We start from the raw sequence: 26,056 nt of genomic DNA, 5'->3' as shown, positions 1-26,056 counted from the left end.
TGACAAGCTATATTGGACGAAACAAAGCTGCAAGGTAAAAGGTTATAAACAGTTAAAAGGGCGCATATTGACCTTCACCAGCGGACCGACCAGCTCCACACCACAACGAAAGTTACTGTGCGTTACCGTGGCAACGAGCCGTCGACAACTTGTTCACAGCCAGGTAAGAAAGTCACACAAGTTAGTTTCTTTATGTTGTGAGCTAGTTAGTTTGTTTTAAAGTACTTATTTAGCGTTAGAAACGTCAGTATCATCGTTTTAATTCTCTCGGTATGTGAACTTGATCGGTAGGCTTTTGAGAACAGGTGTTAAACTTTGGTTTTTAACGTTGGGCTGAGTGCGGAGTTGACTTACTAACATTAAAACACGGGGTTAGCGAAACTAGCTAACGTTACCTAGCAGAAAGTTACCTCGCTTGGATTTGGTTTTGCTAGTTAACTGTGTACATTATTGTAATGGAAGATAACACGAACCCATATAAAGAAATCAAACATCATATAAAGTAGTGTGTAATGTAGGGTGATTCATTTAAGAAGGTATTTCAGTCAAAAGAAGCTATGCCAGTACTTGTTTTGTTGGTAAGATTTAATAAGATAAGATTTAACGTTATGTGCACAGAACTAACGTTAAGTTAAATGATCGTCAAGCTGCAGGCTGCACCCTGCATTTTATTGCCTGCTGAATCTCAGTTGAAAATGTAGCTTTTCAAATTTTAATTAGGTCTCTGTAAATAGGACAGGTTATACAACAAGATGGTGACATTTTTCAGAATTTGTAGTCAGCCTTATGGAAGGATCAGGATATAACGTTATAATGCTTATCTCTAGAAAATAAATAATGATAAAGACAGCTCTTTTAACCCAATATTCTGCTTATCTCTGTCTAATATTATGTTTGCTGCTTAGAAAGAAGAAACATGATCCTTATAGACACCTTGCTAAATAAAATAAAAAATCTCTTCTGGTATGTGGCTAGTTAACAATGCAGGAGAGGTACAGAGTGCTATGGTGGTGATTCATACTACAGTTACTTTTTGTCTTTTTCTTTTAGACATCCCAGAGTGAAGTCCTAATGTGATAGGCAAGACAAAGTTTGCGGTACCTAAATCTGCTGATGGTTTTCATAGAGAGATCAGTAGCATGTTCGCTGCCCCTTCAAAGGAAAGATCACGTAATGGAGCTTCTCAGACCTGTGGTAAAGACACTACTAAGCCTGGATCCAAGGTTAAGAAAAAGGCCCACTCTTTGGAAGTGAATTTACCACCTCTATGCCCAGAGCCACCTTCTCTCTCAGCAGCCTTTGCGGCCAGGTCTCTGTTGAGTTGTACCACCATCCTCAGAAATGTCCCCTCTGACAGACCTTTATCAGTGGTGGAACTCCCTCGTCTTATAGCCCAAGTAGGACCTGGGAGAGCCATAGCTGACACAAAATGGACTGAAGGGCCTCGACTAATGGCCTCAGCATTAGGGACCGACATCCCTGTCAGAACTGCTGATGAATTGACAGCACAGAGGTACATGGAATACTTACAGAGATTTGATGTTGATTTTAATGCACCCATTCATTCTGATACAGTTTTTATACACGTAACTGATATAATACAAAAGTGTCATGCAATAGTTTATGTGAAAAGTTGTGCTAATTTCTGCAGACAATACTGCAATCACTACTTCAGAAAAAACAAGTATGATCACATTTGTAAAGATGATGATAGTATTTAATAGGACTATGCGTGTCTTCATAAACATTTGACATAAACAAAATATTTGTTTTATCCCAGTATATTGTTGGATCTCTGTAACATCTTTTTAGATTAGGGTTTTTTTTTACCTTAACATTTAGCTCTTAACCTGTACTCTCCAAACTATTTGATTCTTGAATTGTTCTGTTGTTCACAATATTTTTTTTATTGTTTCAGTATTACAGAGAAAGAATCAACTTGTAAGGACAGAAAGATAGCGACCAAACCAAATAAAGTTCCTCTCACTGGCACAGAGGTAGTTCATATCTTTGCCAGGAAAAGAGACCTGGGAGAATTTGAGCTTTATTACCTAAAAGAAGTGGATCGGGACGCTAACAGGTCGACTGAAATGAGACTATCTACCCTTTAATTTCAGACTCCCACAGATATTCTCATGTAGTAATTTAATTCTGTTGGAATGCTGGCAATTAAACTATGAATGCAGTGATATGTCTTCTTTGTTTGTAGACCCTATGACCTGCAAGTGGTCCATCCCAGTGCAGCTGGCTCTGAACACTACATCTTCTCCCCTAATACTGTACTACATGTGACAGAACAGGGTTATGGTGGACTTGTCAGTCTGGCAGAGTGGTACAGAGAGTCTATGTTGTGGACAGCTTTGCAGGAAATCCCTATTTTCAGGGACTTCAGACTGCGGAAAGCTTTCACCTTGTAAGTGCAAAGCTGTGCTTTCTGTCTCTGCTTTTGTTTTGCTCTATCTTCATGCTTTGTCTGATTGGTGTTTTTTTGTTTATCAGGTGGCATCGAAATGTGCGCAAGATCTGTTTTCAGCACAAGTGTGCAGATCTGCAGGATATGCTGATTGTAGCTGTACCTCAGTTCAGAAATGCACTTTTTGTGTTGGCCAGGTGAGTCCCATCGCCATGGAAATCTTTCAGTATTAGTTAAATTGTTAATTTTGGTGTAATATGTAATGAGCTATTAGAATTTTGTATCTGCCCAACTTTTAGATGGGACAGATGTTAAACTTTAACATTAATTTTACAGATTACCTGGTAATGATACTTCTTTTACAGAATAATTGAAGAACTAAAAGGGACACACCACCTGCCACAGGAGGAGTCTAACACCTATACATTGCAGGAATTCAAGAATCTACTAATAACCATGAACCAAGAGTGTCTGCAGATATTGGAGAAGTTATCACAGTATCACTCTGTCATCCTAAATGCGGTACCACAATTTGGTTTTCTGACTTAAAACAAACTCAAACCTGTGTTAAGAATAGATTTAATAATAGAGTTATGACTAAAGATGTAGACACTGGTTGATTGGTTCAACATGAAGAAATGAAGCATGAAGAAAAAGTTCCAGTTTTATCTTATACCTGTTGATTTTTAGAAAGCATAATTTTTAACAGCATATGTTATTAAAATGTTATCACTTTTCATCATTATCATTGTTATTGCAGTGATGTTCTTTTATCCCCAGGTGGAAGAGACCAGCTACAAGGCACACCAGGAGCTGCAGCTGCACATGGAATATGCTCAAAAGCCAAATAAATGCTACAAACCCATTCACCTCCGTTTGGCTCACCAGAAGGAGCTAAAGAAACAGTTGTCCCGGTCTAAAGGCATCTTGGAGAAACTGGGCAACTTTGCTGCTCTCCTCAATCAAATGATTGTGCAGAGTCTTGTCACGATCATCCAACAAGATGCCATATCTTTTCTCAACAATGTTTTGAAGGTAAAAAAAAAAAAGAGAGCATTCGTTAACACCACTTATTTAGCACACACAATTGTTGATTAAAAACATAATAGCCTTGTTGCTTTGTCTTTAACACATTAGTTTAGCGTACAGCGCTGTTTCAACCCTTGTGTGCTTACCAAGTGAAATATGAATATAAAACTTGTATTACTCTGAACACCACTGCTACAATAAATAATTAAAATAATGGGGTAAGCATCAGATATAGCAAACTGACAAATAACTTAATTAACATTGAATTAAATTAATGCTGCTGATGTATTTTTGTTTGTTAGAGGAAGAAATCTCAGCAGTGCTGTCTCTTCCACACTGAGCTGTGTTTCAGTGCCAATAGTCGGCTGACTGTGGAGCCACCAGTACATCTGTTCCAAGAAGCAGTGAGTGAAGCACTCCTGACTGTTGGCAACTCTATAATTCAGGTGATTTCCACATTTCCAAAGTTGCAAACACAGCTACACCTACATTACAGTAAATTTTTCAGATGTGGGCACTGGGGAATGTGATTCATATTTGTGACATTTGGTAATAGTAAAAAGAAATTAACACATAATGAATTTCCCTTGTTCATAGTTTGAATATAAACAGAAAAGTGTTTGCACTAGTAAAGTGACTGGATTACTATTTATGATAAATGATATTAAATTTTCTCTACAGCTTCAGCAAGAACATACTTTTTACTAAGACCAATTCAGCAATTATGTAGGATTAAAACCTGCAAGATATTAAAAATGTTTATCACATCTGTTAAATCAAGCAGTGTTTTTGTCATTTTGATCATGAATTTATCACCAGCTTCATAACACCTTTCTTCTGTGGTAGATGTGTGACACTTGTGGATTCTTCCTAGAGAACAGCAACAGTGTCGTCAGATCTGGTTTTGCTCAGGATTTAGCCTCTGACTTCAGTTGTATCGAACATCTTACTATTAAAGGTACAGCCTTTAGCATTGAAATTGTTGCTGGTCTTCAGATTTCATAGTTTTGATTTCAGTTGCTTTGAGCTTCTACTAACCCAAATTATATTATTATTATTATTATTATTATATATTATTTATATGAAAATGTGCCTGAGCCTGACCCAAAGTTGTTATTCCTGTTGCTGCATGGATCAATGTGGTCTAAAAACAGAAATGGTTCCAAAATCATATTAGTTATATGTTTTTTAATGTATTTTATAAACAGTTGAAAGACAGATTGTTTTTAGTGTCAATGTGTTTTAATTCCCAGCTGAGAATAAGAACAATGATGGAATGACTGGACGCAGAAAGTTTTGCTGCTGGCAAGTGCTCAGAGACCTGCCATCTCGCTGGCTGGTGCTACCTAAACAGACAGTACAGGGCAACACGGTGCATGGCTGCCACTATCCACTCCGCAAGAGACAGCTGGAGTGGCAGATCAGCATCAATGACATTACCAAAAAAGTTGAGGAAGAGGAGGCCAAGATCATGCAGGCAAGACTTTCAAATCAAATTCTAGCCCATATTAATGCATAATCAGTAGGGGTGTTAAAGAATTTGCTTTCACTGTTCTCTGGACAGGAAGCTGAATTAGAAATTCAGCAGCTCTGTGAAAGCTACTCATGGTTGGTGGACATCCAGTTCTTCATCAGCCAATGGAGTCAAGCCATATTGGAATCCATGAAGGGTCAGCCTGCTTTACTGTATCAGGAGCACATAAAGAAGGTACACAACTGGACTGAAAGAATCTACACAGTTCCCTCATCAATCTCTACCTCCAACCAGCTGTTCATCATCCACTGCACTCGCATAAAGGAACATCTAGGTATGTCTGCTCTAAAGTAATTACATCTCCCCCACGGTGTTACTTTAAGTCTCTATTCAATAACTTTTTAAATCAACATTGTTCCATACCAGGAACGAGTAACGAAACAATGATTCCTAAAAGAAACTAATAGTTTACCTACCTTTGTAAAATAATAAAATGTATGGCCATGGGTTTATGGGTTGAGAAATGACTTCCTTGTCTTTATGTGAAATGCTCTAATCCTCTTTGCCTTTGTTTTTCAAGGGCAACAGCTGAGGTCCATTGAGGAGGAAGTGCTAGAGCAGCTTGTTGAGCAGATTAAGCTGCAATCAGAAAGCCTCATGTCAGACTTGGGGAGAGCTACTGCTGAACTCAAGACAGAACCCCAAGACTTACAAGACCTTTCAAAATATTCTCTTATGGTATAGACTTAATTTCTTTTATAAACAGTTGGAAGACTTGTTTTGAGTGTCCATGTGTTTTATTTCCCAGCTGAAAACTTTAGATACTGGCAAAAAAAGTGTTAAAGAAGAAAAGCATATAATGTAAAGAGAAGTAGATTACCAGTAATGAAAAAGAGATAAAACAGCCCAAAGGGAAAGAAAAATATCTCACTAAAAGGTTTTACCTTTACAAGGTTGGTAAATGGAAGATTCAGATCCTCTGGGACTATTTTTGTTACACATTCACTTTTATTTAATTATTCATCCCATGAGCATATTCTTCTGAATTGGGATTCCATTATCCAAGAATGATGAGGTGATGCATTAACGTCAGATATATTTGATGATTTCTGATCCCCAAACCAGCCATGCAACAGTACATATAGTTATTGTGACCAACACCTTGTTTTTGCAAAAAGCAATTTTCAGTAAAAAAGAAAAAGGGACGTTTACTCACCAAGTAATGCAACTACATAGCGTTTTCGTCTTCAAATTCAAGTTCAAAACTACAGTCAACAAAATTTAAATGATAGTTTTTGCCCCTCCATTAAATGTAGTTTGTTAGCCATGATAGACTTGTAAAGTTAAATCTGTCTTTTCTTTTCAGGTGAGGGACTCTGTGAAAATATTGGCTGACACACAGAAACGTATGGAGTACATTCACTCCCTCCAGGACACTATTTGCATGAACTATAGGAAGATGACTCAACAGGAAGAGACTTTGGAAGATAAGGTCTGCAGGCATACGAGTGAAAATGATGCCATTAATGGCCACATTGTAGTTGTACAACTCAGTTTTGTGCATTATTTCAGAACCCTACAGCTGTTTGATCACATCTCAGTTGTAGCTTTTTTTTTTACACTGCAGTGTGTTTGCGTCTGTTTGCGTTCTATATTTAGATGCTGGCCACGTGGGATTGCTTTATTACCCTCTTGAAGCGAGCAGAAAGCATTGTGTGCCAACATCTTCCTTCAATGGCTAATGCATTGGACACAATGTACCCATTCTTGATCTGTGACTTTAAAAATATCATTTCCAAAACTACATCTGGACCCTTCCTTGACCCAAGCCAGAATGCAGAAGAGATGGTCTCCAAACTGAACCACATGTGTTCACATGTGCACATTCTCAATGCAAAGCTGGAACAACTTAGTAAAGAACAGTCAAAACCTACAAGGTAAGATGGTATACATTAAGGTTATCGATTATTTATAGGCTTGAGAAAGTCACTTTTTAACAAAAGAAAAAAAACTTACAGCAACCATGAAAAAATAAAATCTTGTTATGTTATGTATTATACGTAAATCCTAATCTTTTCAGACTTATGTTTTATTTCTTCCCATTAGAGCATCCAATGGATTTGACCATTTTGACAACAGATGTTCAGAAGGTCAAAGCCCGTAAAGAGTTGTGGGATCTGATAAATGTGTACACAAAATGGATGGAAGAATGGAAACAGTTGCTTTTCCATGAGGTAACATGTCAAGTGAACCTCTCTCTGCCTATTGACAAGGTGATAAAATATTTTTGGCAAGGAGGTAATTATTTATATCCAGCCATGGTGATGACAAATGTATAACGAATTTGTTTAAAATGCACATGAACTTGAATTTGCTCCCTCTTCATTTTTTAATTCTTTGGAGAAATAAAGCAGTGCAGAGATGTTAAGCACAGTTTAAAAAAACATTCTGAATTACACAATAATGAATATTTTATATTTAAGCTATCACCATTTTCCATATGAGTTAAATTAACCCATTTTTGAAATATTTTTCAGGCTGTGGTGTCACAAGCTCAGGGGAAAATTGCCAAGTGGAAGGAGCAAGCTCTATCTCTAACAAGTATCATACCTACCCATGATGCAGTACTGCAGGAGACATTGGGAAACCTGGAAAGCTTAAGCCATCAGCTTGTAGTCATGTCAAAGCTGCAGAACCACACACTCAAACCCAAACACTGGAAAGCTATTTTCGAAGGTCAGACACTGTGCCCATGTTATAACAAATGCATGCAACCACTGCATATCTACAATAATCTAAATACATTCCACCTGGCAGGCATGGGCCTACTGTATGTCCCAGAGAAGAAGGTGACTGTTGCTGAACTGATGTCTCTTGAAGTTGACCAGAAACATATTACCAAGGTGAGAGCAGGATAAATACATATTGGTCATGTTATGGCAGTGCCACTAACATGAGGAATCATCAAACTATCCTTGTATGCCATTAACATATGATACTTGATTACTTTTTTTGATGGTAGCTTTATTTTGTCAGATATGCAGGGATGCACAAGCAGAGTGGAACATGGAGCAGACCTTCCAAAAGCTTCGACAGGGATGGGAAGCCAGACTCTTCCAGCTGGATAAATTTACTCTCCCTTTTTGGCAGCATTGTGAGACACAGCTTGGTTTAGAGACAGAGAAGCCCAGAGAGGGCATTGTTTCAAATCTCCAAACTGCCGGTCAAAACTCCTCTAATGATGCAAGATTCACTATTATTGGTGAGACTGAATAACAAACTAGCAAATTAATAATACAGATGTGGTCATTTTTGTTGTCATTGTAAACATGCTTGTTGAATTATTACTTTGGCAGTATCTTGCTAATAAGTTGCTGGGATTTGCCTGGGATATGTGTTTTCTCACTCAGGTCTGGAAATACACTTTGCTGAGATAGAGAACGATTTGATGACCCTGTCCGCCATGATGAGATCCCCACACAGTGTTGAGTTCAGGCTGCAGATGGAAGATTGGTTCCAATTGCTGCAAGATCTTGGTAGGATCGATATTCAGATGAAAAAGAAGATTTTGAGAATGTACTACCAAGTGCAGAAACACTATGAATATTGTATTATCTTTTGCTTTCCCTTTCAATATTAACAGGGAAGCTGCTTTATATATTTGAAAGATACCAGCAAATATGGGCCTTCTTGACCAAGATATTCCATGAAACATCCATTAGTGTTCAGAGAGTGGACCTGGTATGTCCCTGTGTCATATATGTCATTTGTGCAATGCTATGATTTCAGAGCTTTGCTGTAAGTTTACATATGAGATAAATGTCAATTATGTTTCTATTTTTTCATAGCTGGAGCGATTCCAACCAGTTGATGAGACATTTAAAGAACTTATGCACTCTATATCAAATGCTCCTCATGTGTGGAACTTTGTTCATTCCAAGAAGACTAATGACAGATTCCATGGTAATAGCCTTTGCCAGATTCTCATTGATGGTCTGTCTACAATGGAGGCTATTTCCAACCAGATGGTGGATCTCCTGGACATCCTGTGTGAACAGTTTCCAAGACTCTGGTTCTTGAGTGACAGGGAAGTGATACAATTACTCTCCTTTCACCCAACACCTTTCACACTGCAGTGTTTCGTAAGCAAATGCTTTAAAGGTGTGCGCTGTCTTGAAGTGGATTGTGAAATTCCATCTAATACAAGAGATGCAAAGAGCTGTGGGGCTACATCTGAAGGCCACGAACAGATGAAGGTGCTGGGTTTTTTTGGCAGCCTCCAGGAGCACATTACCTTTCTGTCTCCTTTGGAACCAAATCGCAATGTCTTGGTTTGGCTTTGTGTCTTTGAGAAACAATTAAAATTGACCATGGTACATCTCACGAAACAAAGTGCTGCAGTGCGAAACCAGCTTGAACCACCCAGTCAAGGTTTGGTAGGTGATAAAAAATTTGGAGACGACCTGCTCCACATTGCTGATAGGAGGAAAATTGAACTACCTGTGCTGGATCTGCTGTCTGAATATCCTCTTCAGTGTCTGCTGGTGGCTGAGGAGGCTGTTTGGTGCAGTGTTATTCAAAGAGCCTTCCAAGAATCGAGCCCAGTGAAGTTGAGCAACATAAAAGCATACAACTCTGCAAAACTGAAAAAGCTTGGCTGTTCCATAAGGGATGGAGTCATGGGAGCAAAAAGTGAATCTCTGGTATCTAAGTACATGATTATGTGTTTGCGTGCTTTAGTGCAGCTTACAATGAATCATGCACAGCAGCTATCTCAACTCATGGAGGTACAAGGTGTATCTCTAGAGTCGTCTTTTGAGTGGCTAAGTTTAATGAAGTATCATATAAACTCAGAAGATTGCAGTCTGACTGGAAATGGTGATCCAACATGTTATGTGGATGTTTTGGGCCATCGACTCCAATATGATTATGAGTATTTTGGTCCAGAAGATTGGGTGATGGTTCATACTCCATCCACAGATCGGGCGATACTGGGGATCCTTCTTGCTCTGACAGGCTACAGATGTGGGTATGTGAGTGGACCTTGCATGTCTGGAAAGAAAAAGACTGTAGTCCAGTTAGGAAAAGCGCTGGGGCGACAGGTTGTCAATGTACAGTGTTGTCCAAGCATGAAGCCCAATGTTGTTCAGCGGATGCTGTTGGGCGCCCTCTGGACTGGAGCATGGCTTCTGCTGGACTCCGTGGACTTGCTAACACAAGGGGTCTTGTCATTACTGGGACAGCATCTAGTGGACATTCACCAATCCTTTTCTGATTTAACAAGAAATAAGAATCAAAGAGTGAATAAGGAAGCAAAACATTGCAAAAACATTGGTGATTCAGAATGCCATATGGTGCTTGCGGGGAAATGCATTTCTGCCAGCTTGAACTATGGATGTGTTCTCATCTCATCAAAGGGATATACAGCTGAGGTTCCAGAGAGTCTGCAATGTGCAACCAGACCCATTGCGTTAACCCATCCAGATTACAGGATCATTGCAGAAGTAATGCTGACTTCCAATGGTTTCTCGGAGGCCAGGTCTTTAAGTCGACATCTGGTGTGCCTCATCAGCCTGGCCAAGGATTCCCTCTGTCTGCCTGATTTCATCACTGACGACCAGAGCTGCTATCTCGTTGTCTTGCAAAAGATCATTTCCGCCTCTGCAATACACTTTCAACAAAGTTTAAGGCAACAAGAAATTTCGGATGAGGCTAAAGGGTCGGCTGCTGAACAAACTGATCTTGCATCTTCACAAAATGTGACAGCCAAAGGTGTTGAGAAGAATAGAAAAGAAACTGAAAATCCTTCCAGGTTGCGCTGTTCTCATTTGTCAATTATACAGGGATTAATGGAGGAGACAGCCATTGTCAAAGCAATTCTCACAGTCTTGATACCTGTTCTTTATGAGCACAAAAAAGCCTCACAGTTTTACACCATTTTCAAGGGCACATTCCCTATGGCCTGCCATTTTTCTCTTTTCCAACAATACATTGACGAAGAAGAAAATAAACAACTTAAAGATGCAGTCACAGAAGAGTTACAAAGGAAATATTTTCATTGTGAAAGTGAAATCATTTGCAGTGCTCTTACACTTTACCAGACCATGAAGTTCTCTAAGGCAGTTATGCTTATAGGCCCCTCAGGTAGTGGAAAGACAGCCTGTTACTGTGGTCTAGCTGGAGCACTCAATCGCCTGGCTGCCAAGGCAGTGGAATATGTGTTTGAAAATGATGATCTGATTGAAGGGGATAACCCACAGCTAGAGCCACATATCTCTGCATCAACCTGGAACTTTGTTAACACTGTGGTTTTATTTCCTAACGCCATGTCTCATGAAGAGGTATTTGGCTACTTCTGTGAGAACAGAGGATGGCAAGATGGAGCTGTTGCAAAGGTGCTGAGAGATTCAGAACGATGTGAACCAACAAGTTCCACAATCTGCAACAATAAGAAAAAAAGTGATCAGACACCGATGGTGAAATGGCTGGTAATGGATGGTAATCCTGCGGGGCAGCCTGGCTGGTTAGATCACTTAACCACGCTGTGCAGTCCTGAGGACCCCTTTCTGTGCCTGTCATCAGGTGAAACACTACCATCCCAATCACATCTTAAGCTACTAATGGAGATAACTGACCTACGTGATGCAAGTCCCTCTGCAGTGACCCGTTGCAGCCTTGTTTATTTCACAGGTACTGATCTGTGGAAGGCTGTGTGGAAGAGTGAAATGGAGCTTTTCTCTTTTGAACACAAATTGGATCAAGGAACCGTGAAAATGTGGAATCAACTGGCTGAAGATCTCTTCTCTAGCACTCTTAGTTTGCTTAGGAAAAAGGCTTTAACCTCTGCAATCCATAATGAAGGAGAATCATCTCAAAGCCTCCCATATGGACTGCAAGAAATCATGTCATTCATTCGGATCCTACGAGCCCTCCTACAGCATTTTAGAAAGAAAATGGGAAAAACTGAGGCTATACCACAAATAGACAGAGAAGGTATAACCATTACTTATTCATATAACCCCATAAACATACAGACTAGTTAAGGTAGACACTTTACTTTTATTAATACTGCATCACTTTTTTTCCCACCAGATATACCTCTACACAGAACGGACACAGCAGGCCGAGATTCTCACACTAAACAAGACCTCCTGGCCAGAAACCTTCTTCTGGTGGCTTATATTTGGGGTTTTAGTGGACATCTGCATCCTCGGTAAGATAATCTTTATAGAACTTTTTGTATAGCCATGTATATTTACGCAAATAATTTTTTTTGCTATAAACACATGTAATCACATTTTTTTTCTTACAAAAGACCCCCAAAATGAATGTCAATCACTAATTTTCTTTATATGTTTAATTTTTTTACTTCAGCCACTGGCCACAATTTGACTTACTAGCCCGTCAAGTATTGTTTGCTTGCCGGTACAAAATTGTGGTTCCTGATGAAGAGGGTGTCTTTGAACATTTTTTTAACATTGATAGCAACATATGTCCAAAGAGCACACTGATGACAAATTCCATCACTCCCAAGGTTTGTCCTGAACATACTGAACATTCTGTCTAGTGTAGTGAAAGCACATACATGTAGTGATCACTGCATTTAAACATTTTAACTGACAAGTGTCTTCAATCTATTTACATAGTATGGGAAATATACCTATCTTCTGCACCTCATGTTGGAGGCAAACCAGCCAGTGTTGCTTGTAGGAGAGCCCGGTTCTGGAAAAACCACTCTGTGCAAAAGTTTGCTGTGTTTTGACAAGCCACATATTAGCCTACCAGCCAGTCCCCTCCTGAGCTCCAGAGACCTGCGCACTATCCTGAAAAAGATCAGCTGCCGGAAGAACTCTAAAGGTACTCTGGGTTCCATGCCAAAACAGCCGGGACTGCTTCTTTTTGTGGATGATTTGCATGAATCCCCCTGTGGTAAGTGGGAACATTTACCTTAGGAGAACTGATTTGATTAAATTTCTATAAGATTTTGCCCTGTGTGAAGCTTTATAAGGTTAATTTTTCTATTGTTTTTCCTGATAGATGTCTTTGGGAAGACGTCAACAGCTCTAGAGACGCTACGACAGAGTATTTCAAAGAGAGAGGTTCTAACATTTGACGACTATCATTTCAAGTTATTGAGTTCTGGAAGCATCAGCTACATGGCTACCTGTTGTGTCTTTGGAGTGGGCAGTCACAACAGTAGTGTGGTATCCTGCAGGCTGTCACGTCTGTTCTCCATCTTTGTGCTCCCTAGCCTATGTATGGATATTATATTGTCCATCCATTCTCCTCGGCTAGAAGTCTGGCTCAAAGATATGACACTTAAGCAGGGTGGTAAGGAAATGGCACGTTGTATCATCACTGCAACTCAAACCCTGTATCATGCAGTATGTGATCAATTCCAGCCAACTGTGCAAAGGCCCCATTTCATATTTTCCCACCATGACCTTCAGAAGGTGTTTCGGGGGATGTGCCTGTGGCAGTCTGACATCCCAAACACAGGGACAATGCAGAAAAAGGACTATTCACTACCAGACTTTCCTCCAGTCCTACCCGGGCCTGCGGCATCAGATCTTAACATAGCATATCTCTGGATGCATGAGTGCATGCGTACATTTGGTGATAGATTATGCTCAGAGAATGAAAGCAAAACTCTTGTGTCACTCATAGCCAAGACAGCAACAACACACTACGGAATTAGATTGATTGACGACACCCAGCCTGTCAGTTTAGGTGACCAATCCACTGTCACAAGCCTTGCTATTCACACACTACCCGTGGGCACAGCAGGCACCTGTAAACCAATAGGTCAGAGTGTAAATACACTAAATCTGCCTCAAGAGCCAAAACCTGCTGGCCCGTCAGACCTGAAACAATTGACTGAACCTTCCCTTCAGTATGAAAACAATTGCTCAGAAGAGGCAAGCCTGACAACTCACCCTCTGCAGCCCCATATTATTCAGCATATGGAGGCCACAATGGCTAAGCTTTTATATGGCCCTGAGCTGTCTGAGGCCCTGAAATCAATGAATCAGCAAAACAATTTTAAATGTAGCTGCTCATATCAGGACCGAGACCTTGATGTACTACTTCAAGAGCTGTGTGCACTCATTGACAAAAAAGAGGAAGACAAAGGACAGAAAGTTGATAATGACTATAACATTACAACCAGATACATTGTACACAGACAGAGGGTGAGTCAGCTGTTACATATCCTCAGGGCTTTGCTCATACCTGGAGGTCACGGAGTGCTGATTGGCTCAGACGCAGGCACAGGCCGCAAAACCACTGTGCGTTTAGCTGCCTATGTAACGGGTCACCAGTTAATGGAGGTGCATCCTGGTAATGAGAATAAGTTGCATGAAATCCTAAAAGAGGCCGGGAATCGAACTCGAGTGAATGGAGTAAATGTCATCATACTGGTCCATGAAGGAATTAGCCAGTCTGTCAAAGAAGAACTATTGGTGGCGATGGCCCACACAACCTACCCAGGGCTCTGCACAGATGAGGAGTTAAGAAACCTTGTTTCCAGAGCGACTGCTGTGAAAAACTCAAGAAGATACCTTATGAACAGTTGGGTGTTTGACAAGTAAGAGGACAATACGTAATTATTCTTATAGTCCTCATTACAGTCATTACAACCTAACTGTATCAGATTGTGTTATTAAAAGATTAGGCCTAGAAATACATTTAGTATTCTTACTTATAGCCAAAAGTGAATGTAATGTTAATGTATTTGTGATGTGGACATTCATTACTATATTCATTTATACTGTAATTGTTTTGATGATGTAATATAATTTACAAGAATGGGTTTATGGGAAATTACATCAAATATTTGAGTACACTGCAAACCGTATTTGTTCTGTTTCTTTTAACTAAGGTACTTGAGCCAAATCCACAGAAATGTACATGTGTTCCTGCTGCTCCCCTTCGCTGTGACAGACAGCAGTGAAATACCTGCCAACAATAAAACCCATGGATGGAATGTAAAGTATTTTCTTTCCTTCACTACTCTTATCATAGAACCTTTGACACACACACACAAACACAAGCTGTAGTTTTCAGACCAGGCACAGCAATTTAAACACATTCCTATATGTTTGATACTTACAGGACCAACCCTTGATTAGGGTGCAGGACCCTTTGTATCCCAACTGTAACAGTTGTGTCATTGTGGTCCACATTTCAATTGTAGCCCATGTCATTGAGTTTGCACAGTACTAACTTGAATATTCACCATGTGATGTTTGGGGTAAAGGGCTCTGTATACTAAATATATAAATAACTTTTTATCCTTTGTGTTCTAGGCACTACTGACCAAGGCCCTGAGCGTCAGTTGCTGTGTGGAGGTGTATCAGCCTTGGTCCAACAAGTCTTTAGTGGAAGCTGCTGCTCAGTGCCTCAAAGGTAGTCCCGACAAAAGTTAGTCACACCACTAAAGGTAGTCTATACTCACTTCAGTTTTACCTCTCCAGGCTTTACTAAGACTTATCCCTTTTCCTTTTCTTTTTAATTAGTATTAGTGGAGAGAGAAGGCTCACAGGCCAGCCTGTCTGTGGCTATGGCAGGCATCCATCAATCTGCATGTCAGTATGCTTCTGTCTTCCTACGAGCTCAGCCTTTCAGTCCTCAGACTTATATGGAGTTTATTGCCCACTTTGGTTACCTCTGCAACCATCTGCAGAAGCAACGGCAGAGCCAAGCTAATAGGTAATTTTAAACCAGTAGTTGGGCAAACCTGTGTCTCCAGTATTTAATGTGCTGCTGTGCATATACCAATACATTTGTGATAATACTACTAATGAGCTAACTTTATCTGATAAAGTGAACCTATACTGAACTTACAAGAAACAAAAAATATCAGGTACACTGGAATGTATCATGCAATCCAACACAGCTGCACCACAAACTACATCCTGAACGCTATCTGACATAGTTTTAACAAAAATACAACATACACATAACATTCATAAAGGTAGCATTTGTTGCAGACCTGTTTAATTGGATTGCAGTAGACTGTACAGGTCTAAATTATATTTTCTTGACACGCTATTATGTCTTTTTAAAACAAAACAGAAATACATGTTCTACTTTACAGTAACTGCTATATTTTTTTTTAGAGTCGCCACTGTTTTGTCTCATTTGGATTTCATGAACAACACAGTTGCGCAGTACAAACAGCACTTAATAAGACTGCAAGAGAAGGTTGCTGAGACACAGCAGGTAATGTAGAGCAATGCAGCATGTTTCATCAATATTTTGTATAAGTTTGAAGCAGTATTGGCTGCCACAATTTCTTAAATACAAAAGGTTAATTTTCATCACAGTGTAAACTGTTTTATTTATTTTTGCATCTATTTTTTAATGAATATATTACGTTAAAGTAACCTTACATTTGTACCTCAGTTAATATTGCAATTTTAATGTTCAGTAATATTTACCTTATAACACAGCATATTTACAAATGTAGGTATCTGCATAAATGTTACCTTCCTCTCCATCCTGCAGCGTGAGAAAGAGCTCCTCAGAGCTGTAGATTATCAGACAAACCTGCTTAAGGAAGCCAAGGTGAAATGTGTAGTGGAGGAGAACAAGCTGTATCATCTGGAAGAGCAGATAAATCACGCTCAGAAACAGGTAAACAGATTTGCTTTTTTATTAATGTCTGCATGGAAAATCATATAAATAATATAACATATACTTAGATATATTGGGCTGTGAAATCCCTAGAAGAAGACATTAGAAGCATCACAGAAAGCACTTCTATATATACAAGTGTCACATGAACTTGATGTTTTAAATCCTTTTTTTCAGGTGAGACCTGTGTTCCTGTCTGGCGTCAAGATTCTTAATTGTCTGAATCCATCAGACCTGGAGGAGGTGCGCCACTACAGAGATCCACCTGATGGGGTGGTGAAAATCATGGATGCCATTTGTTTGCTGTTTAATCGCTCACAAGGGTGGGAGAGTGCTAAACAGCTTCTTGGACAATCCAACTTTTTCCAGGTGTGTGGACAAATGTTGGTACATACCTCTTTTATAATAAAAAGAATAATACAGTGGTGTCATACATAAGTTTATATGTTAAGCAGTGGTTTAGTAATAGTCCAATTGTTCGGCATGTTGTGGCATAAGAGGCTGTTGTGGGATTGTTTTCTTGCTAATCTCTCGTAGGAGTTGGAATTTTTTGACCGCTACAGTCTGAGAGATGAACAGCTGCAGCAGCTCGGACAAATAGTTCACAGTCCACATTTTGTGCCAGAGTCTGTGCGAGAGGTGAGCAAAGCCTGTGAGTCCCTGTGTCGATGGGTCCAGGCTGTATATGAGAACTGCTGTATGCAACAACAACTGTTGGTGAAGCAACAGTTGGAGTTGCTGGCCAAAGAGGCACATGGTCAGCTTCACCAGGCCAAGCAGCGCAAGGAGGATGCATACCATCATCTAGAGAATGTCAAGCTTCAGCTGCAGTTGGTACAACAAGAACTGGAGGAGCAACTGCTGGGACTTCACACCGCTGAGACCTTAGAAAAAGAAACTACTTTAGCTGCTGGGCAGTTGGAGACACAAATCAGAGACTGGAGGGCTGCTGCTCAGGTAGCACAGAATTTGCACGTATACTGTAGATGTCAAATAAACTCATTACTTAATTTAGTACTTTAGTGTTTTTAATATTGTTTTTCAAATGAATTTTTTTTTTTTTCCCTTCAGGAGGCAGAGTTAAATATCCAAAGCCTACCAGGAGATGCCCTTATCCTGGCAGCAGTTATCTCTTATTTAGGCCCCTTTGCACCTGATATGCGCACAGAACTTCTTAGCAAGTGGAGGGAGCTATGTCAGACAGGAAGCATCAACATAAATCCAGAGGACCCCAGAACCTCCCTGTTTATACACTCTGACGCTGCACCTTCTTACCCCCTTTTTGGCTTTCCCATCCCCTCTGTCTGAGAGGCTGCCTCTGGGTCAGGCGTTAGGTATGCTCCAGGATGCCTCACCTGCCAGAATGGTTGTAAAGCTGCTGCTGTGGGGCTGCAGGCGTGCCTGGGTAAAACACTGGCCGCTACTGGCAGACACCCAGCAACATCTAGATATAAGCTCTCAAAGCTGGCTGATCACAGGTGGGTACTTAGATGTACAATATATCTGTGCTGTGTGTTTTCAGTTTGTGAAAAAAAATCATCTAAACTCCTGTGACGTTCTAGGTTTGTTTTGATAATTACATCATGTCCTGTAGATATTTAGGCCAACCACTATTGAATTAATCCTTTAGTGAATTAACCTTTTGAAAATAATAACTAATGTCTAATGCAATTTCCCAGAAATACAGTCATCAATTTATATTTGTCCAAAAGTAAGACAACTTTCTTAACTGCGAGCCTAAAAATAGTATTACAATCAACACAATTTTGTCAGAGAAAATACATGTAGCAAATAAATATCACACAGTTCTTACCCTTTTTTGTTTGTTTAGACAATCAATAGAAAGTATGTGAATTATACATTGTACTGAAAGAATTAAAAAAGTACAACAAGTTTCTGCTCTGCAGGAGAGAATGCCAAGCTTGAGAAGGAGACAGAGTGTGGAATGGTGGTTTGTGCTGATGATCCAGAGCTGCTGGACAAGCTGGACCAGGCTGCGGAGAAAGGTGAATTAGGGGATGTTACACAAATAAAAATATTATACTTGATTTTACATTATGTTGTCGTTAACTTGGTATTTTGTGTAATTTCTAAGAGTACAGTGTCCTTTTTCAGCCTTAAGTTATTCTAACCTTTTGTTTTGCAGGTTCAAGAGTCCTGGTAACTCACATGGAACGTGCGATTCCCAGTCCACAGTTTCTGGCCAGATTGGTACGCCCTGCTGGATGTTGTCTTCCAGGGTTAAAACAGCATGTTCAGCCCACCCACCCTGAATTCTGTCTCTTCCTTAGCACCCATCTGCCTGTCCAACTGCTTAGTAGTGGTAAGAAGGATTTGTAGAGTCAATACAGATGCACAGAGTCTCTGTTGAAGTCACTTTCTTGGCATTTTTGACGCAACAGAAATGAAGGATTTTCAAACACATTCACAATCCTTTTATTTGTCTTGGTCATGTAACTGATACAGATATGTACTACAAACTTTTCATAGATCATAACACACTGAATAAAGAGCATACTGCTCTAAACAGTTTGTATTACTCTGCACACAAAGAGTTTGGGTGATCTAAAACAGCATGAGCTAACTGGTCTATTAAATACAGAAGTTAATGAAATGGACACTCAGCTAAACGCTGCGATTCACTAGGTATTCTTGCTTTTGTTCTATAGAGATCCATCCGTCCATCTTAGCTCAGGTACATGTGGTTGACCTCTCTCTGAGCTCAGAAGAGATCCAGGAGCTGATGCTGACACAGCTGCTGCAGTCTGAATGTAAGGAGCTGCTGATTCAACACTTGCGTTTCCAGAATGACAAGCAGTTGCTGCAGGAGAAACTGATCGCAGAAGAGGTGACGATACCACTATTTACCATAATATCATGCAGATACTGTTTCTGTTGGTTATTTAGTCTCATATAATTCAGTGAAGTGGAATCAATGGGGGACATTTGGGGCTTATTTTCTCTTGAACAAAACAAAAGTATAAAGGGGCTTATCTGCCACTTGCACACAGCCTGACGGTCAGAGTTTGCTTGTGTCATAATTGTTGGCCAAACTTTTTGCTTAATTCATTGTAGCAGAGCCATGGTCAGCAGGCATTTTGGGAATGTAAATCATTTTTAAGTAATGTATATTATCTGCTGTTGTTTGTAGCTGCATCATCAGTTGACTCTCCAAAATCTTGTCTTAGAATGATCTGATGGACTCCATCCTGCAGCATAACACCTCACTGCTGGGGGATCTTCACCCCCGCATGGCTGTTTGTCAAGAAGCAATGAAGAACCTGCAGGCTGAGATCCAGCATCTGAGTGAAGAGCTGGACTACCATGAGTCCCTGCTGGCTACGCCCCGACAATTAATGAGGCTGGCTGTTGCCCTGTACCAGGCTCTGCAGGAGGTGTCCAGTCTTTCCCCTGCCTACTACTTTTCCCTACGGGGCTTCATCTCAGTTATGCAAGAGGCCTTCATTGTGAATGATAGGCCTTTTGTGTCATATTCTGGGAAAGTACCTGGGGGCATAATACCAGAGGTCACACACCGGATGGTAGCCCAGCTGCTGGGCCAGTACAGGCCTTGTCTCCTCAAGAACCATGTCGCTGTTCTGAAGCTGCTGGTGTCTGTGGTTCTGCTCCAACACAACCAGCTCTGCTCTGAGGCTGAGAGTGTGGCATTCCTCAGGGGCCTTCAAGACATAGAACATCCTGTCATTAAAGAACAAACCTGTTCCCCTACCCCTGCTGCCTCACAGTCCACCAGGGCTCTGCCCAGCTGGATACCCCCCCATATCTACCCAGAGCTCCTCTGCTTGGAGAAGATCCCAGTCTTCAGAGGGTTGATTGCCTCTCTCTCCACTTACCCCATGCAGTGGCAAGAGTACCTGCACTTCACTTCCTCCACTGTAGCAGGTGCTGTTCCCTGTCGCTCACATTCACATCTATCCTTGCTACAGCGGGCTCTCCTCTGGAAGACCCTGCTCCCAAACTGCCTGGAGGGACTAGCTGAGGCTATGGCGGCTTACTTCCTCTGCGTGCCTGGACAGACAGCAGGGGCTGAGGCCCCTCACACTGGGAACCCAGAGGCTCTCTCACGATATCTTGCCAAACATGAGGGACCCATCATCCTCACTTTGCCCAGTCCAAGAGGAGATAAGTGGACAAGCATTCAGCCTTTTCACTTAATAAACAGATTGGCCAAATGTATAGCAGAAACAAAGGAGGTAAAACAGACTGCTTCACTATGTTTTAAATCAGTGTCTGTAACCAGTTTACGTCAATGCACAACCAGCTCCTCTTTCTTTATTAATATGTTTCAGGTTCAGGTGAAAATCGTTTCTTTTGGAACTGTGTGTGACAGAGAGGTGATTCTCTCAATGCTCAACAAAGCTGCTAAAGATGGTCACTGGTTGGTTTTTAACAACTGTCACCTGTTGGAACGATGGGATGATAAAGTAGTGGCTCACCTCAGTCAGCTGATGTCCTCTTTCAGAGGTAGGTGTTCCATCATCAAGCAATTTAAATTGCATTTGTATGATTCATTTTCATTAACAAAAAAGTTACAACCCAATCTTCCTATTTATGTATCTGCTTTCTTGCCTACGTACCTATCGCACAGAGGAGCGATGCCTGATTCACCCGTGCTTCCGATTGTGGTTTATTACTCAAGAATATGCATCATGCTCCATACCAGGTAGATATATTGCCATTACTGCTCTATCCAAGTCTTCCTTTCTAGGTCAGTCGGCAAAACCATAGTCCAAGGGATAAACCAGGCTTTGTGGGTAATCATGCATAAATCAATTTCACATACAAAATATACTCAGTACACTGGTATGCATTTAGAGCATAAAGTATATCCATATTAATTAAAGTAATATTTACAAAACAGTTTTACAAATCTTTTAAGTTTTCTCTCTCAATCACAACATTTTTGTTCCTGAATGAATGAATGAAATGAACAAAATTATAAACGCAACACTTGTTTTTGCCCCCGTTCATCATGAGCTGGACTCAAAGATCTAAGACTTTCTTTATGTACACAAAAGGCCTATTTCTCTCAAATATTGTTCACATATCTGTAAAATCTGTGTTAGTGAGCACTTCTCCTTTGCTGAGATAATCCATCCACCTCACAGGTATAGCATATCAAGACGCTGATCAGACAGCATGGGTATTGCACAGGTGTGCCTTAGGCTGGCCACAATAAAAGGCCACTTGAAAATGTGCAGTTCCATCACACAGCACAATGCCACAGATGTTGCAAGATTCGGGGGAGCGTGCAATTGGCATTCAGACTGCAGGAATGTCCACCAGAGCTGTTGCCCGTGAACAGAATGTTAATTTTTCTACCGTAAGCCATCTCCAAAGGCATTTCAGCGAATTTGGCAGTACATCTAGCCCAGGACCTCCACATCCAGCATCTTCACCTCCAAGATCGTCTGAGGCCAGCAACAATCGGTTTGCATAACCCAAGAATTTCTGCACAAACTTGTCAGGAATATCCCCAGGGAAGCTCATCTGCATGCTCGTCATCCTCATCGGGGTCTCTTCGCATAGCCATTGAAGTGTGGACCAGCATCAGACGCAAAACAACCTGATCAACTATGCAAAGGAGATTTGTTACACTGCATGAGTCAAACGGTGGTCACACCAGATACTGACTGGTGAAACCCCCCATTTTTGAGTGGCCATTTTTGAGTGGCCTTTTATTGTGAGTATGCTCACACCTGTGCAGTATCCATGCTGTCTTGATATGCCACACCTGTGAGGTGGATGGATTATCAGTCAGTGAACTCTTTTAAGTCCCTTCTTAAAACATACTTTTATAGGAGAGCCTTTCCCGATCTTATTTGACTTTATTTTATTTTATTCTATTTTACTTATTTTATATTATCTCAAACGTGTATTTTGGTCTTTTCAATGTTTTCTTGCTTGTATTGTTGTCTTTGCACTTGTTGAAGCACTTTGGAACTTGTTTTTGAAAAGTGCTCTACAAATAAAGATTATTATTATTATTATTATTATCTCGGCAAAGGAGAAGTGCTCACTAACACAGATTTTGACAGATTTGTGAACAATATTTGAGAGAAATAGGCCTTTGGTGTACATACAGAAAGTCTTTGAGATCTTTGAGTTCAGCTCATGATGAATGGGGGCAAAAGTGTTGCGTTTATAATGTTGTTCAGTATAATTTAATGCCTCAAGTAAAACAGTTTCCTCTGTTTCTCATGGATTTGCTCAGGTTGTAATCATCATTATGATTTTAATGATTATTATTTTTATTATTAAACAGCGGCAGTACGGATGTGTGCACTGCCTCTGGTCTGTGACTCTCCCTGGGACCTGAAGGAGGAGCTGAGCTGTTCCTTGCGACAAGTGGCGTCCATCATACGGTGTCAGTCACTGTCGGGGGTCACAGCAGACCTCCTCCGCTGTGCCATCTTCCACTCTGTGTTACTGCAGAGACAGACCTATAAATACTTAGGCCAAGGGAGAATATACAATTGGTGAGAATATGGGCCCACACCTTGTATCCTATATGGCAGAGGTGTGATTGCAAATGTTTTGCCTATATATATACATTTAAAGTAAAAACAAATATGACCTGAATGCATATTTCAGTATTTTAAACCAGTGAATATTATTCAAATGGTGAATATGTCATGATGTATTAAGAGTTTATGCTTGTTCCTGTGGATTGTCTTTGTTTCATAGGAGCCAGGCAGACCTCCAGGTTTTGATGGATGCACACATTTGCATTGCTAGTCTCTGCCATGACAAGACAAAGGCTTTGCAGTATATTGCAGGTGAGGCAGCAGTAACAGATACAATTGTCCCTCTAGTTCAGTTACTGTATGCTTTAACGTTGTTGTACTTTCATTCACAGTCAGTCTAGTGCATGGCGCCCATGTGATAGACTCTGCAGATTTGGAAGTGGTGGAGTGCGTTGCCAAGACCTGCCTCAGCAGAGTGTCACCTCTCTTGGGCAGGGGACCACACATCCTCTCAAAAATGATCAGCAATCCTGATCACTTTGGTAACCAAACAACTTGAATGTATTTGTTTTGTGAAGTGTGACTGTTTCTTCCGGGAGTGGGGGGGGTGCTGTTTGTCCTGCCCCCGCTGCTGAAAAAACTCCTAGAGAAACACTGATTTTGCATAGTATACATTTTACAAGCTGATTGATGTGGCAGTCAGCCAAGGGAAAGGGGTCATTAAAATATTTATTCTTAACTATTAACTTAACTTAAGCATCTAGCTGATACCTTACATGATTGCAGCATTTAAATTAGGCTACATTTCTAAATCAACATCACAACAACAAGTAGCAAGGAGTACATGTATTAGGGCCACAGTGGGTGTTTCTCAACTATTCTGTGTAAATACAATGTATTGATTGTGGCTATGTTTCATGTCCTCAGATTTGTCAGGACTACTGCAGATTTTAGAGCACGATCTTCAGATTTCAGCGAACATCAGTGACCTCTTTGTACTGGGCTTCAGTACAGATGTGGCAGCTGAGATAATCAAGATCAATAGCCACAATTTGAATATACTACTGCAGGCCTCCCAGACTCCTCTAAGAACAGTGAGGAGTTTCTACACTCAGCTAAAACTGCCCACCACACTGCCATCCTACAGCCATACTAGAGACAGACTGCAGGCTCTGAAGAGTTACCTCATACTCAAGAATGACAGCACAGTTACAAATGCAGGAGCTGCTTCTCACAGTCCCCTACGTGGCTTCCTCCAGGCTGAGTGGGATGATCTGATTGATTCGGTGTCCTTGCTCCTCTCACAGCTTCAACAGCCCATTCAATACAGCACGCCGAACTTCGCTTCCCTCCTCAAGCTCACTGACTTGTTTCACTTAGAGAGGAGGGCAGAGTTGCTCAGTGCTTATCTCTGGCACCACACCACTTCAGATCCACCTGGTGCCTACCGACTATCTGCTTTCAAAAATCCCAGAGGGTTTCTGGCAGCCGTCATGAGAGAGGCTGCTCAATTAAATCGCAAATTTATCAGTGATATAGCCCTGCATTTTCAGGTAAAGCATACAAATAATGAAATCACACTAAAATGGCCTTTCAGTTATGGGACCCAGTAGATGGAAATATTTCCTATTATTGCTCCAAGTATTTGCAAGCGCTGCCGGTTGATTACTTATACTGTTATCTTCCCTCCAGGTTCTAAATGATAGTACATACCACGCCTCACTTCCCCTGGACGCTGTTTATTTGTGTGGCCTGGAGCTGAGAGGGGCATCATGGGATGCACAACAAGGAGCCCTAGAGAACACAGACTCGCTGCAGCCATGCTCACTGCCCTTTGTTTGTGTCAAGGCTCAAGTCATGAGCACAAATATTGACCGAGATACCTTCCCTTGTAAAAGGTCACATTTAAAGGATGCCAGCAATGTCCAGGTCGCACATGCTTCTCCATCGATTGCCTCACAGTTACCACTCTATCACTGCCCCCTCTATCTCAATGGAGAGCGGGAGAGTGGAAACTGGGGACTGGCAGATGTTAACATTATCACTATGCTTCCACTTCATGCCAAGCTAAATCCTGTTTTGTGCAGTTTGAGAAGGGTGAGGCTAGTGAGTATGCTCTGACCTGCTGTGATTCATCAGACCGGCGCTCAGATGCTTTTGCCGAATAAACAACTGTAGATTGATAAAAGAGTCCTTACTCATACTACATGAAAAATCTTGTGTATGTATTTGTCATTAGGACAACTGTTCACATAAATGTATGTGCCTTTCTGTTGCTGTATAATGCCTCTTTACACATTACGTTATTTAATGTTTTGAATATTTGATTTTCATTAAAGTCTTTACACAATGTCATAATGGCAATTTATAGCATTTTGTGTTATCCACCTGGCATCACTGTTGGGTGTGGTCTTGTTCACCTGTTACCACGCTGAACAGTGATGTCATGTTGTACTGACCCAGCTGACTCACCTCTAGTAGTACACCTGTGCTTCAGCTGGTTTTCAGTTGTTTTGAAAGCTGTTAAAATGATGAATGTCTATTCGCATTTGATTTCGCACCAACAAGTAAAAACACACATAGAATACCCTCAAATATACATGCAGTTATCCTCTGTTCTAATTTTTTCTGTATTGTATCACGTTGTAATTTTGAAATATTTTTGTAAATAGCTGTCTAGATTTATGTAGCAAAAACATTGCACATATTTATAATCAATTTACACTCACACAAATGTGTAAACATTACAAAGCCATTTATGTCAGGACGCGTGTATTTAGTTTTAGCACTTTAGCACACAAATTTGCATGACTTGTAAACAGTAAAATAAATAGCACTTTTTATTGTTTAAATATGATTCACGTGTTTGTTAGAGAAAAAACTGTTTTCAACTGAATGTTTGAGAAATACTTAAGTATGCACCATATCACAGGATATTTACAGCACAAAACTCTAGGAAGGAGGTGTGAACTTTGTTGACAATGGTAACCAAATTCCTTTTCCCCCCTTCTTTAG

General features: G+C 40.6%; 2 protein-coding genes across 3 annotated transcripts in view; both read left to right on the top strand.

Annotated features, from left to right (window-relative positions):
* Window positions 1-26,056, top strand: part of LOC119898636 (extracellular serine/threonine protein kinase FAM20C-like) — a 35,269-nt gene that overhangs the window by 7,890 nt on the left and 1,323 nt on the right. The gene's annotated exons all lie outside the window — the stretch shown is intronic.
* LOC119898640 (dynein heavy chain domain-containing protein 1-like) lies at window positions 908-26,048 on the top strand. The gene is given in 45 exon segments (XM_038712808.1): window positions 908-1,513; window positions 1,919-2,080; window positions 2,210-2,413; window positions 2,500-2,610; window positions 2,779-2,935; window positions 3,194-3,448; window positions 3,745-3,888; window positions 4,289-4,400; window positions 4,696-4,919; window positions 5,007-5,250; window positions 5,497-5,654; window positions 6,283-6,408; window positions 6,576-6,830; window positions 6,832-6,853; window positions 7,023-7,150; window positions 7,454-7,652; window positions 7,734-7,819; window positions 7,953-8,178; window positions 8,327-8,452; window positions 8,560-8,657; window positions 8,765-11,909; window positions 12,009-12,129; window positions 12,291-12,450; window positions 12,563-12,845; window positions 12,954-14,502; window positions 14,797-14,902; window positions 15,224-15,323; window positions 15,434-15,626; window positions 16,037-16,139; window positions 16,425-16,553; window positions 16,731-16,922; window positions 17,091-17,510; window positions 17,625-17,849; window positions 17,851-18,031; window positions 18,461-18,559; window positions 18,700-18,876; window positions 19,223-19,401; window positions 19,742-20,767; window positions 20,864-21,038; window positions 21,163-21,237; window positions 22,840-23,053; window positions 23,262-23,353; window positions 23,434-23,583; window positions 23,969-24,594; window positions 24,734-26,048. Coding segments are annotated over 45 exon segments (13,560 nt in total). The 5' UTR covers window positions 908-1,139; the 3' UTR covers window positions 25,163-26,048.

The sequence above is a fragment of the Micropterus salmoides genome, unplaced genomic scaffold (genome assembly GCF_014851395.1).
Source record: "Micropterus salmoides isolate LMB-PRFRI ecotype aquatic unplaced genomic scaffold, ASM1485139v1 Ms_hic_scaffold_12, whole genome shotgun sequence".
NCBI lineage: Eukaryota > Metazoa > Chordata > Actinopteri > Centrarchiformes > Centrarchidae > Micropterus > Micropterus salmoides.
The sequence above is the reverse complement of the archived record's forward strand: the minus strand, read 5'-3'. Positions and strand labels throughout refer to the sequence as shown.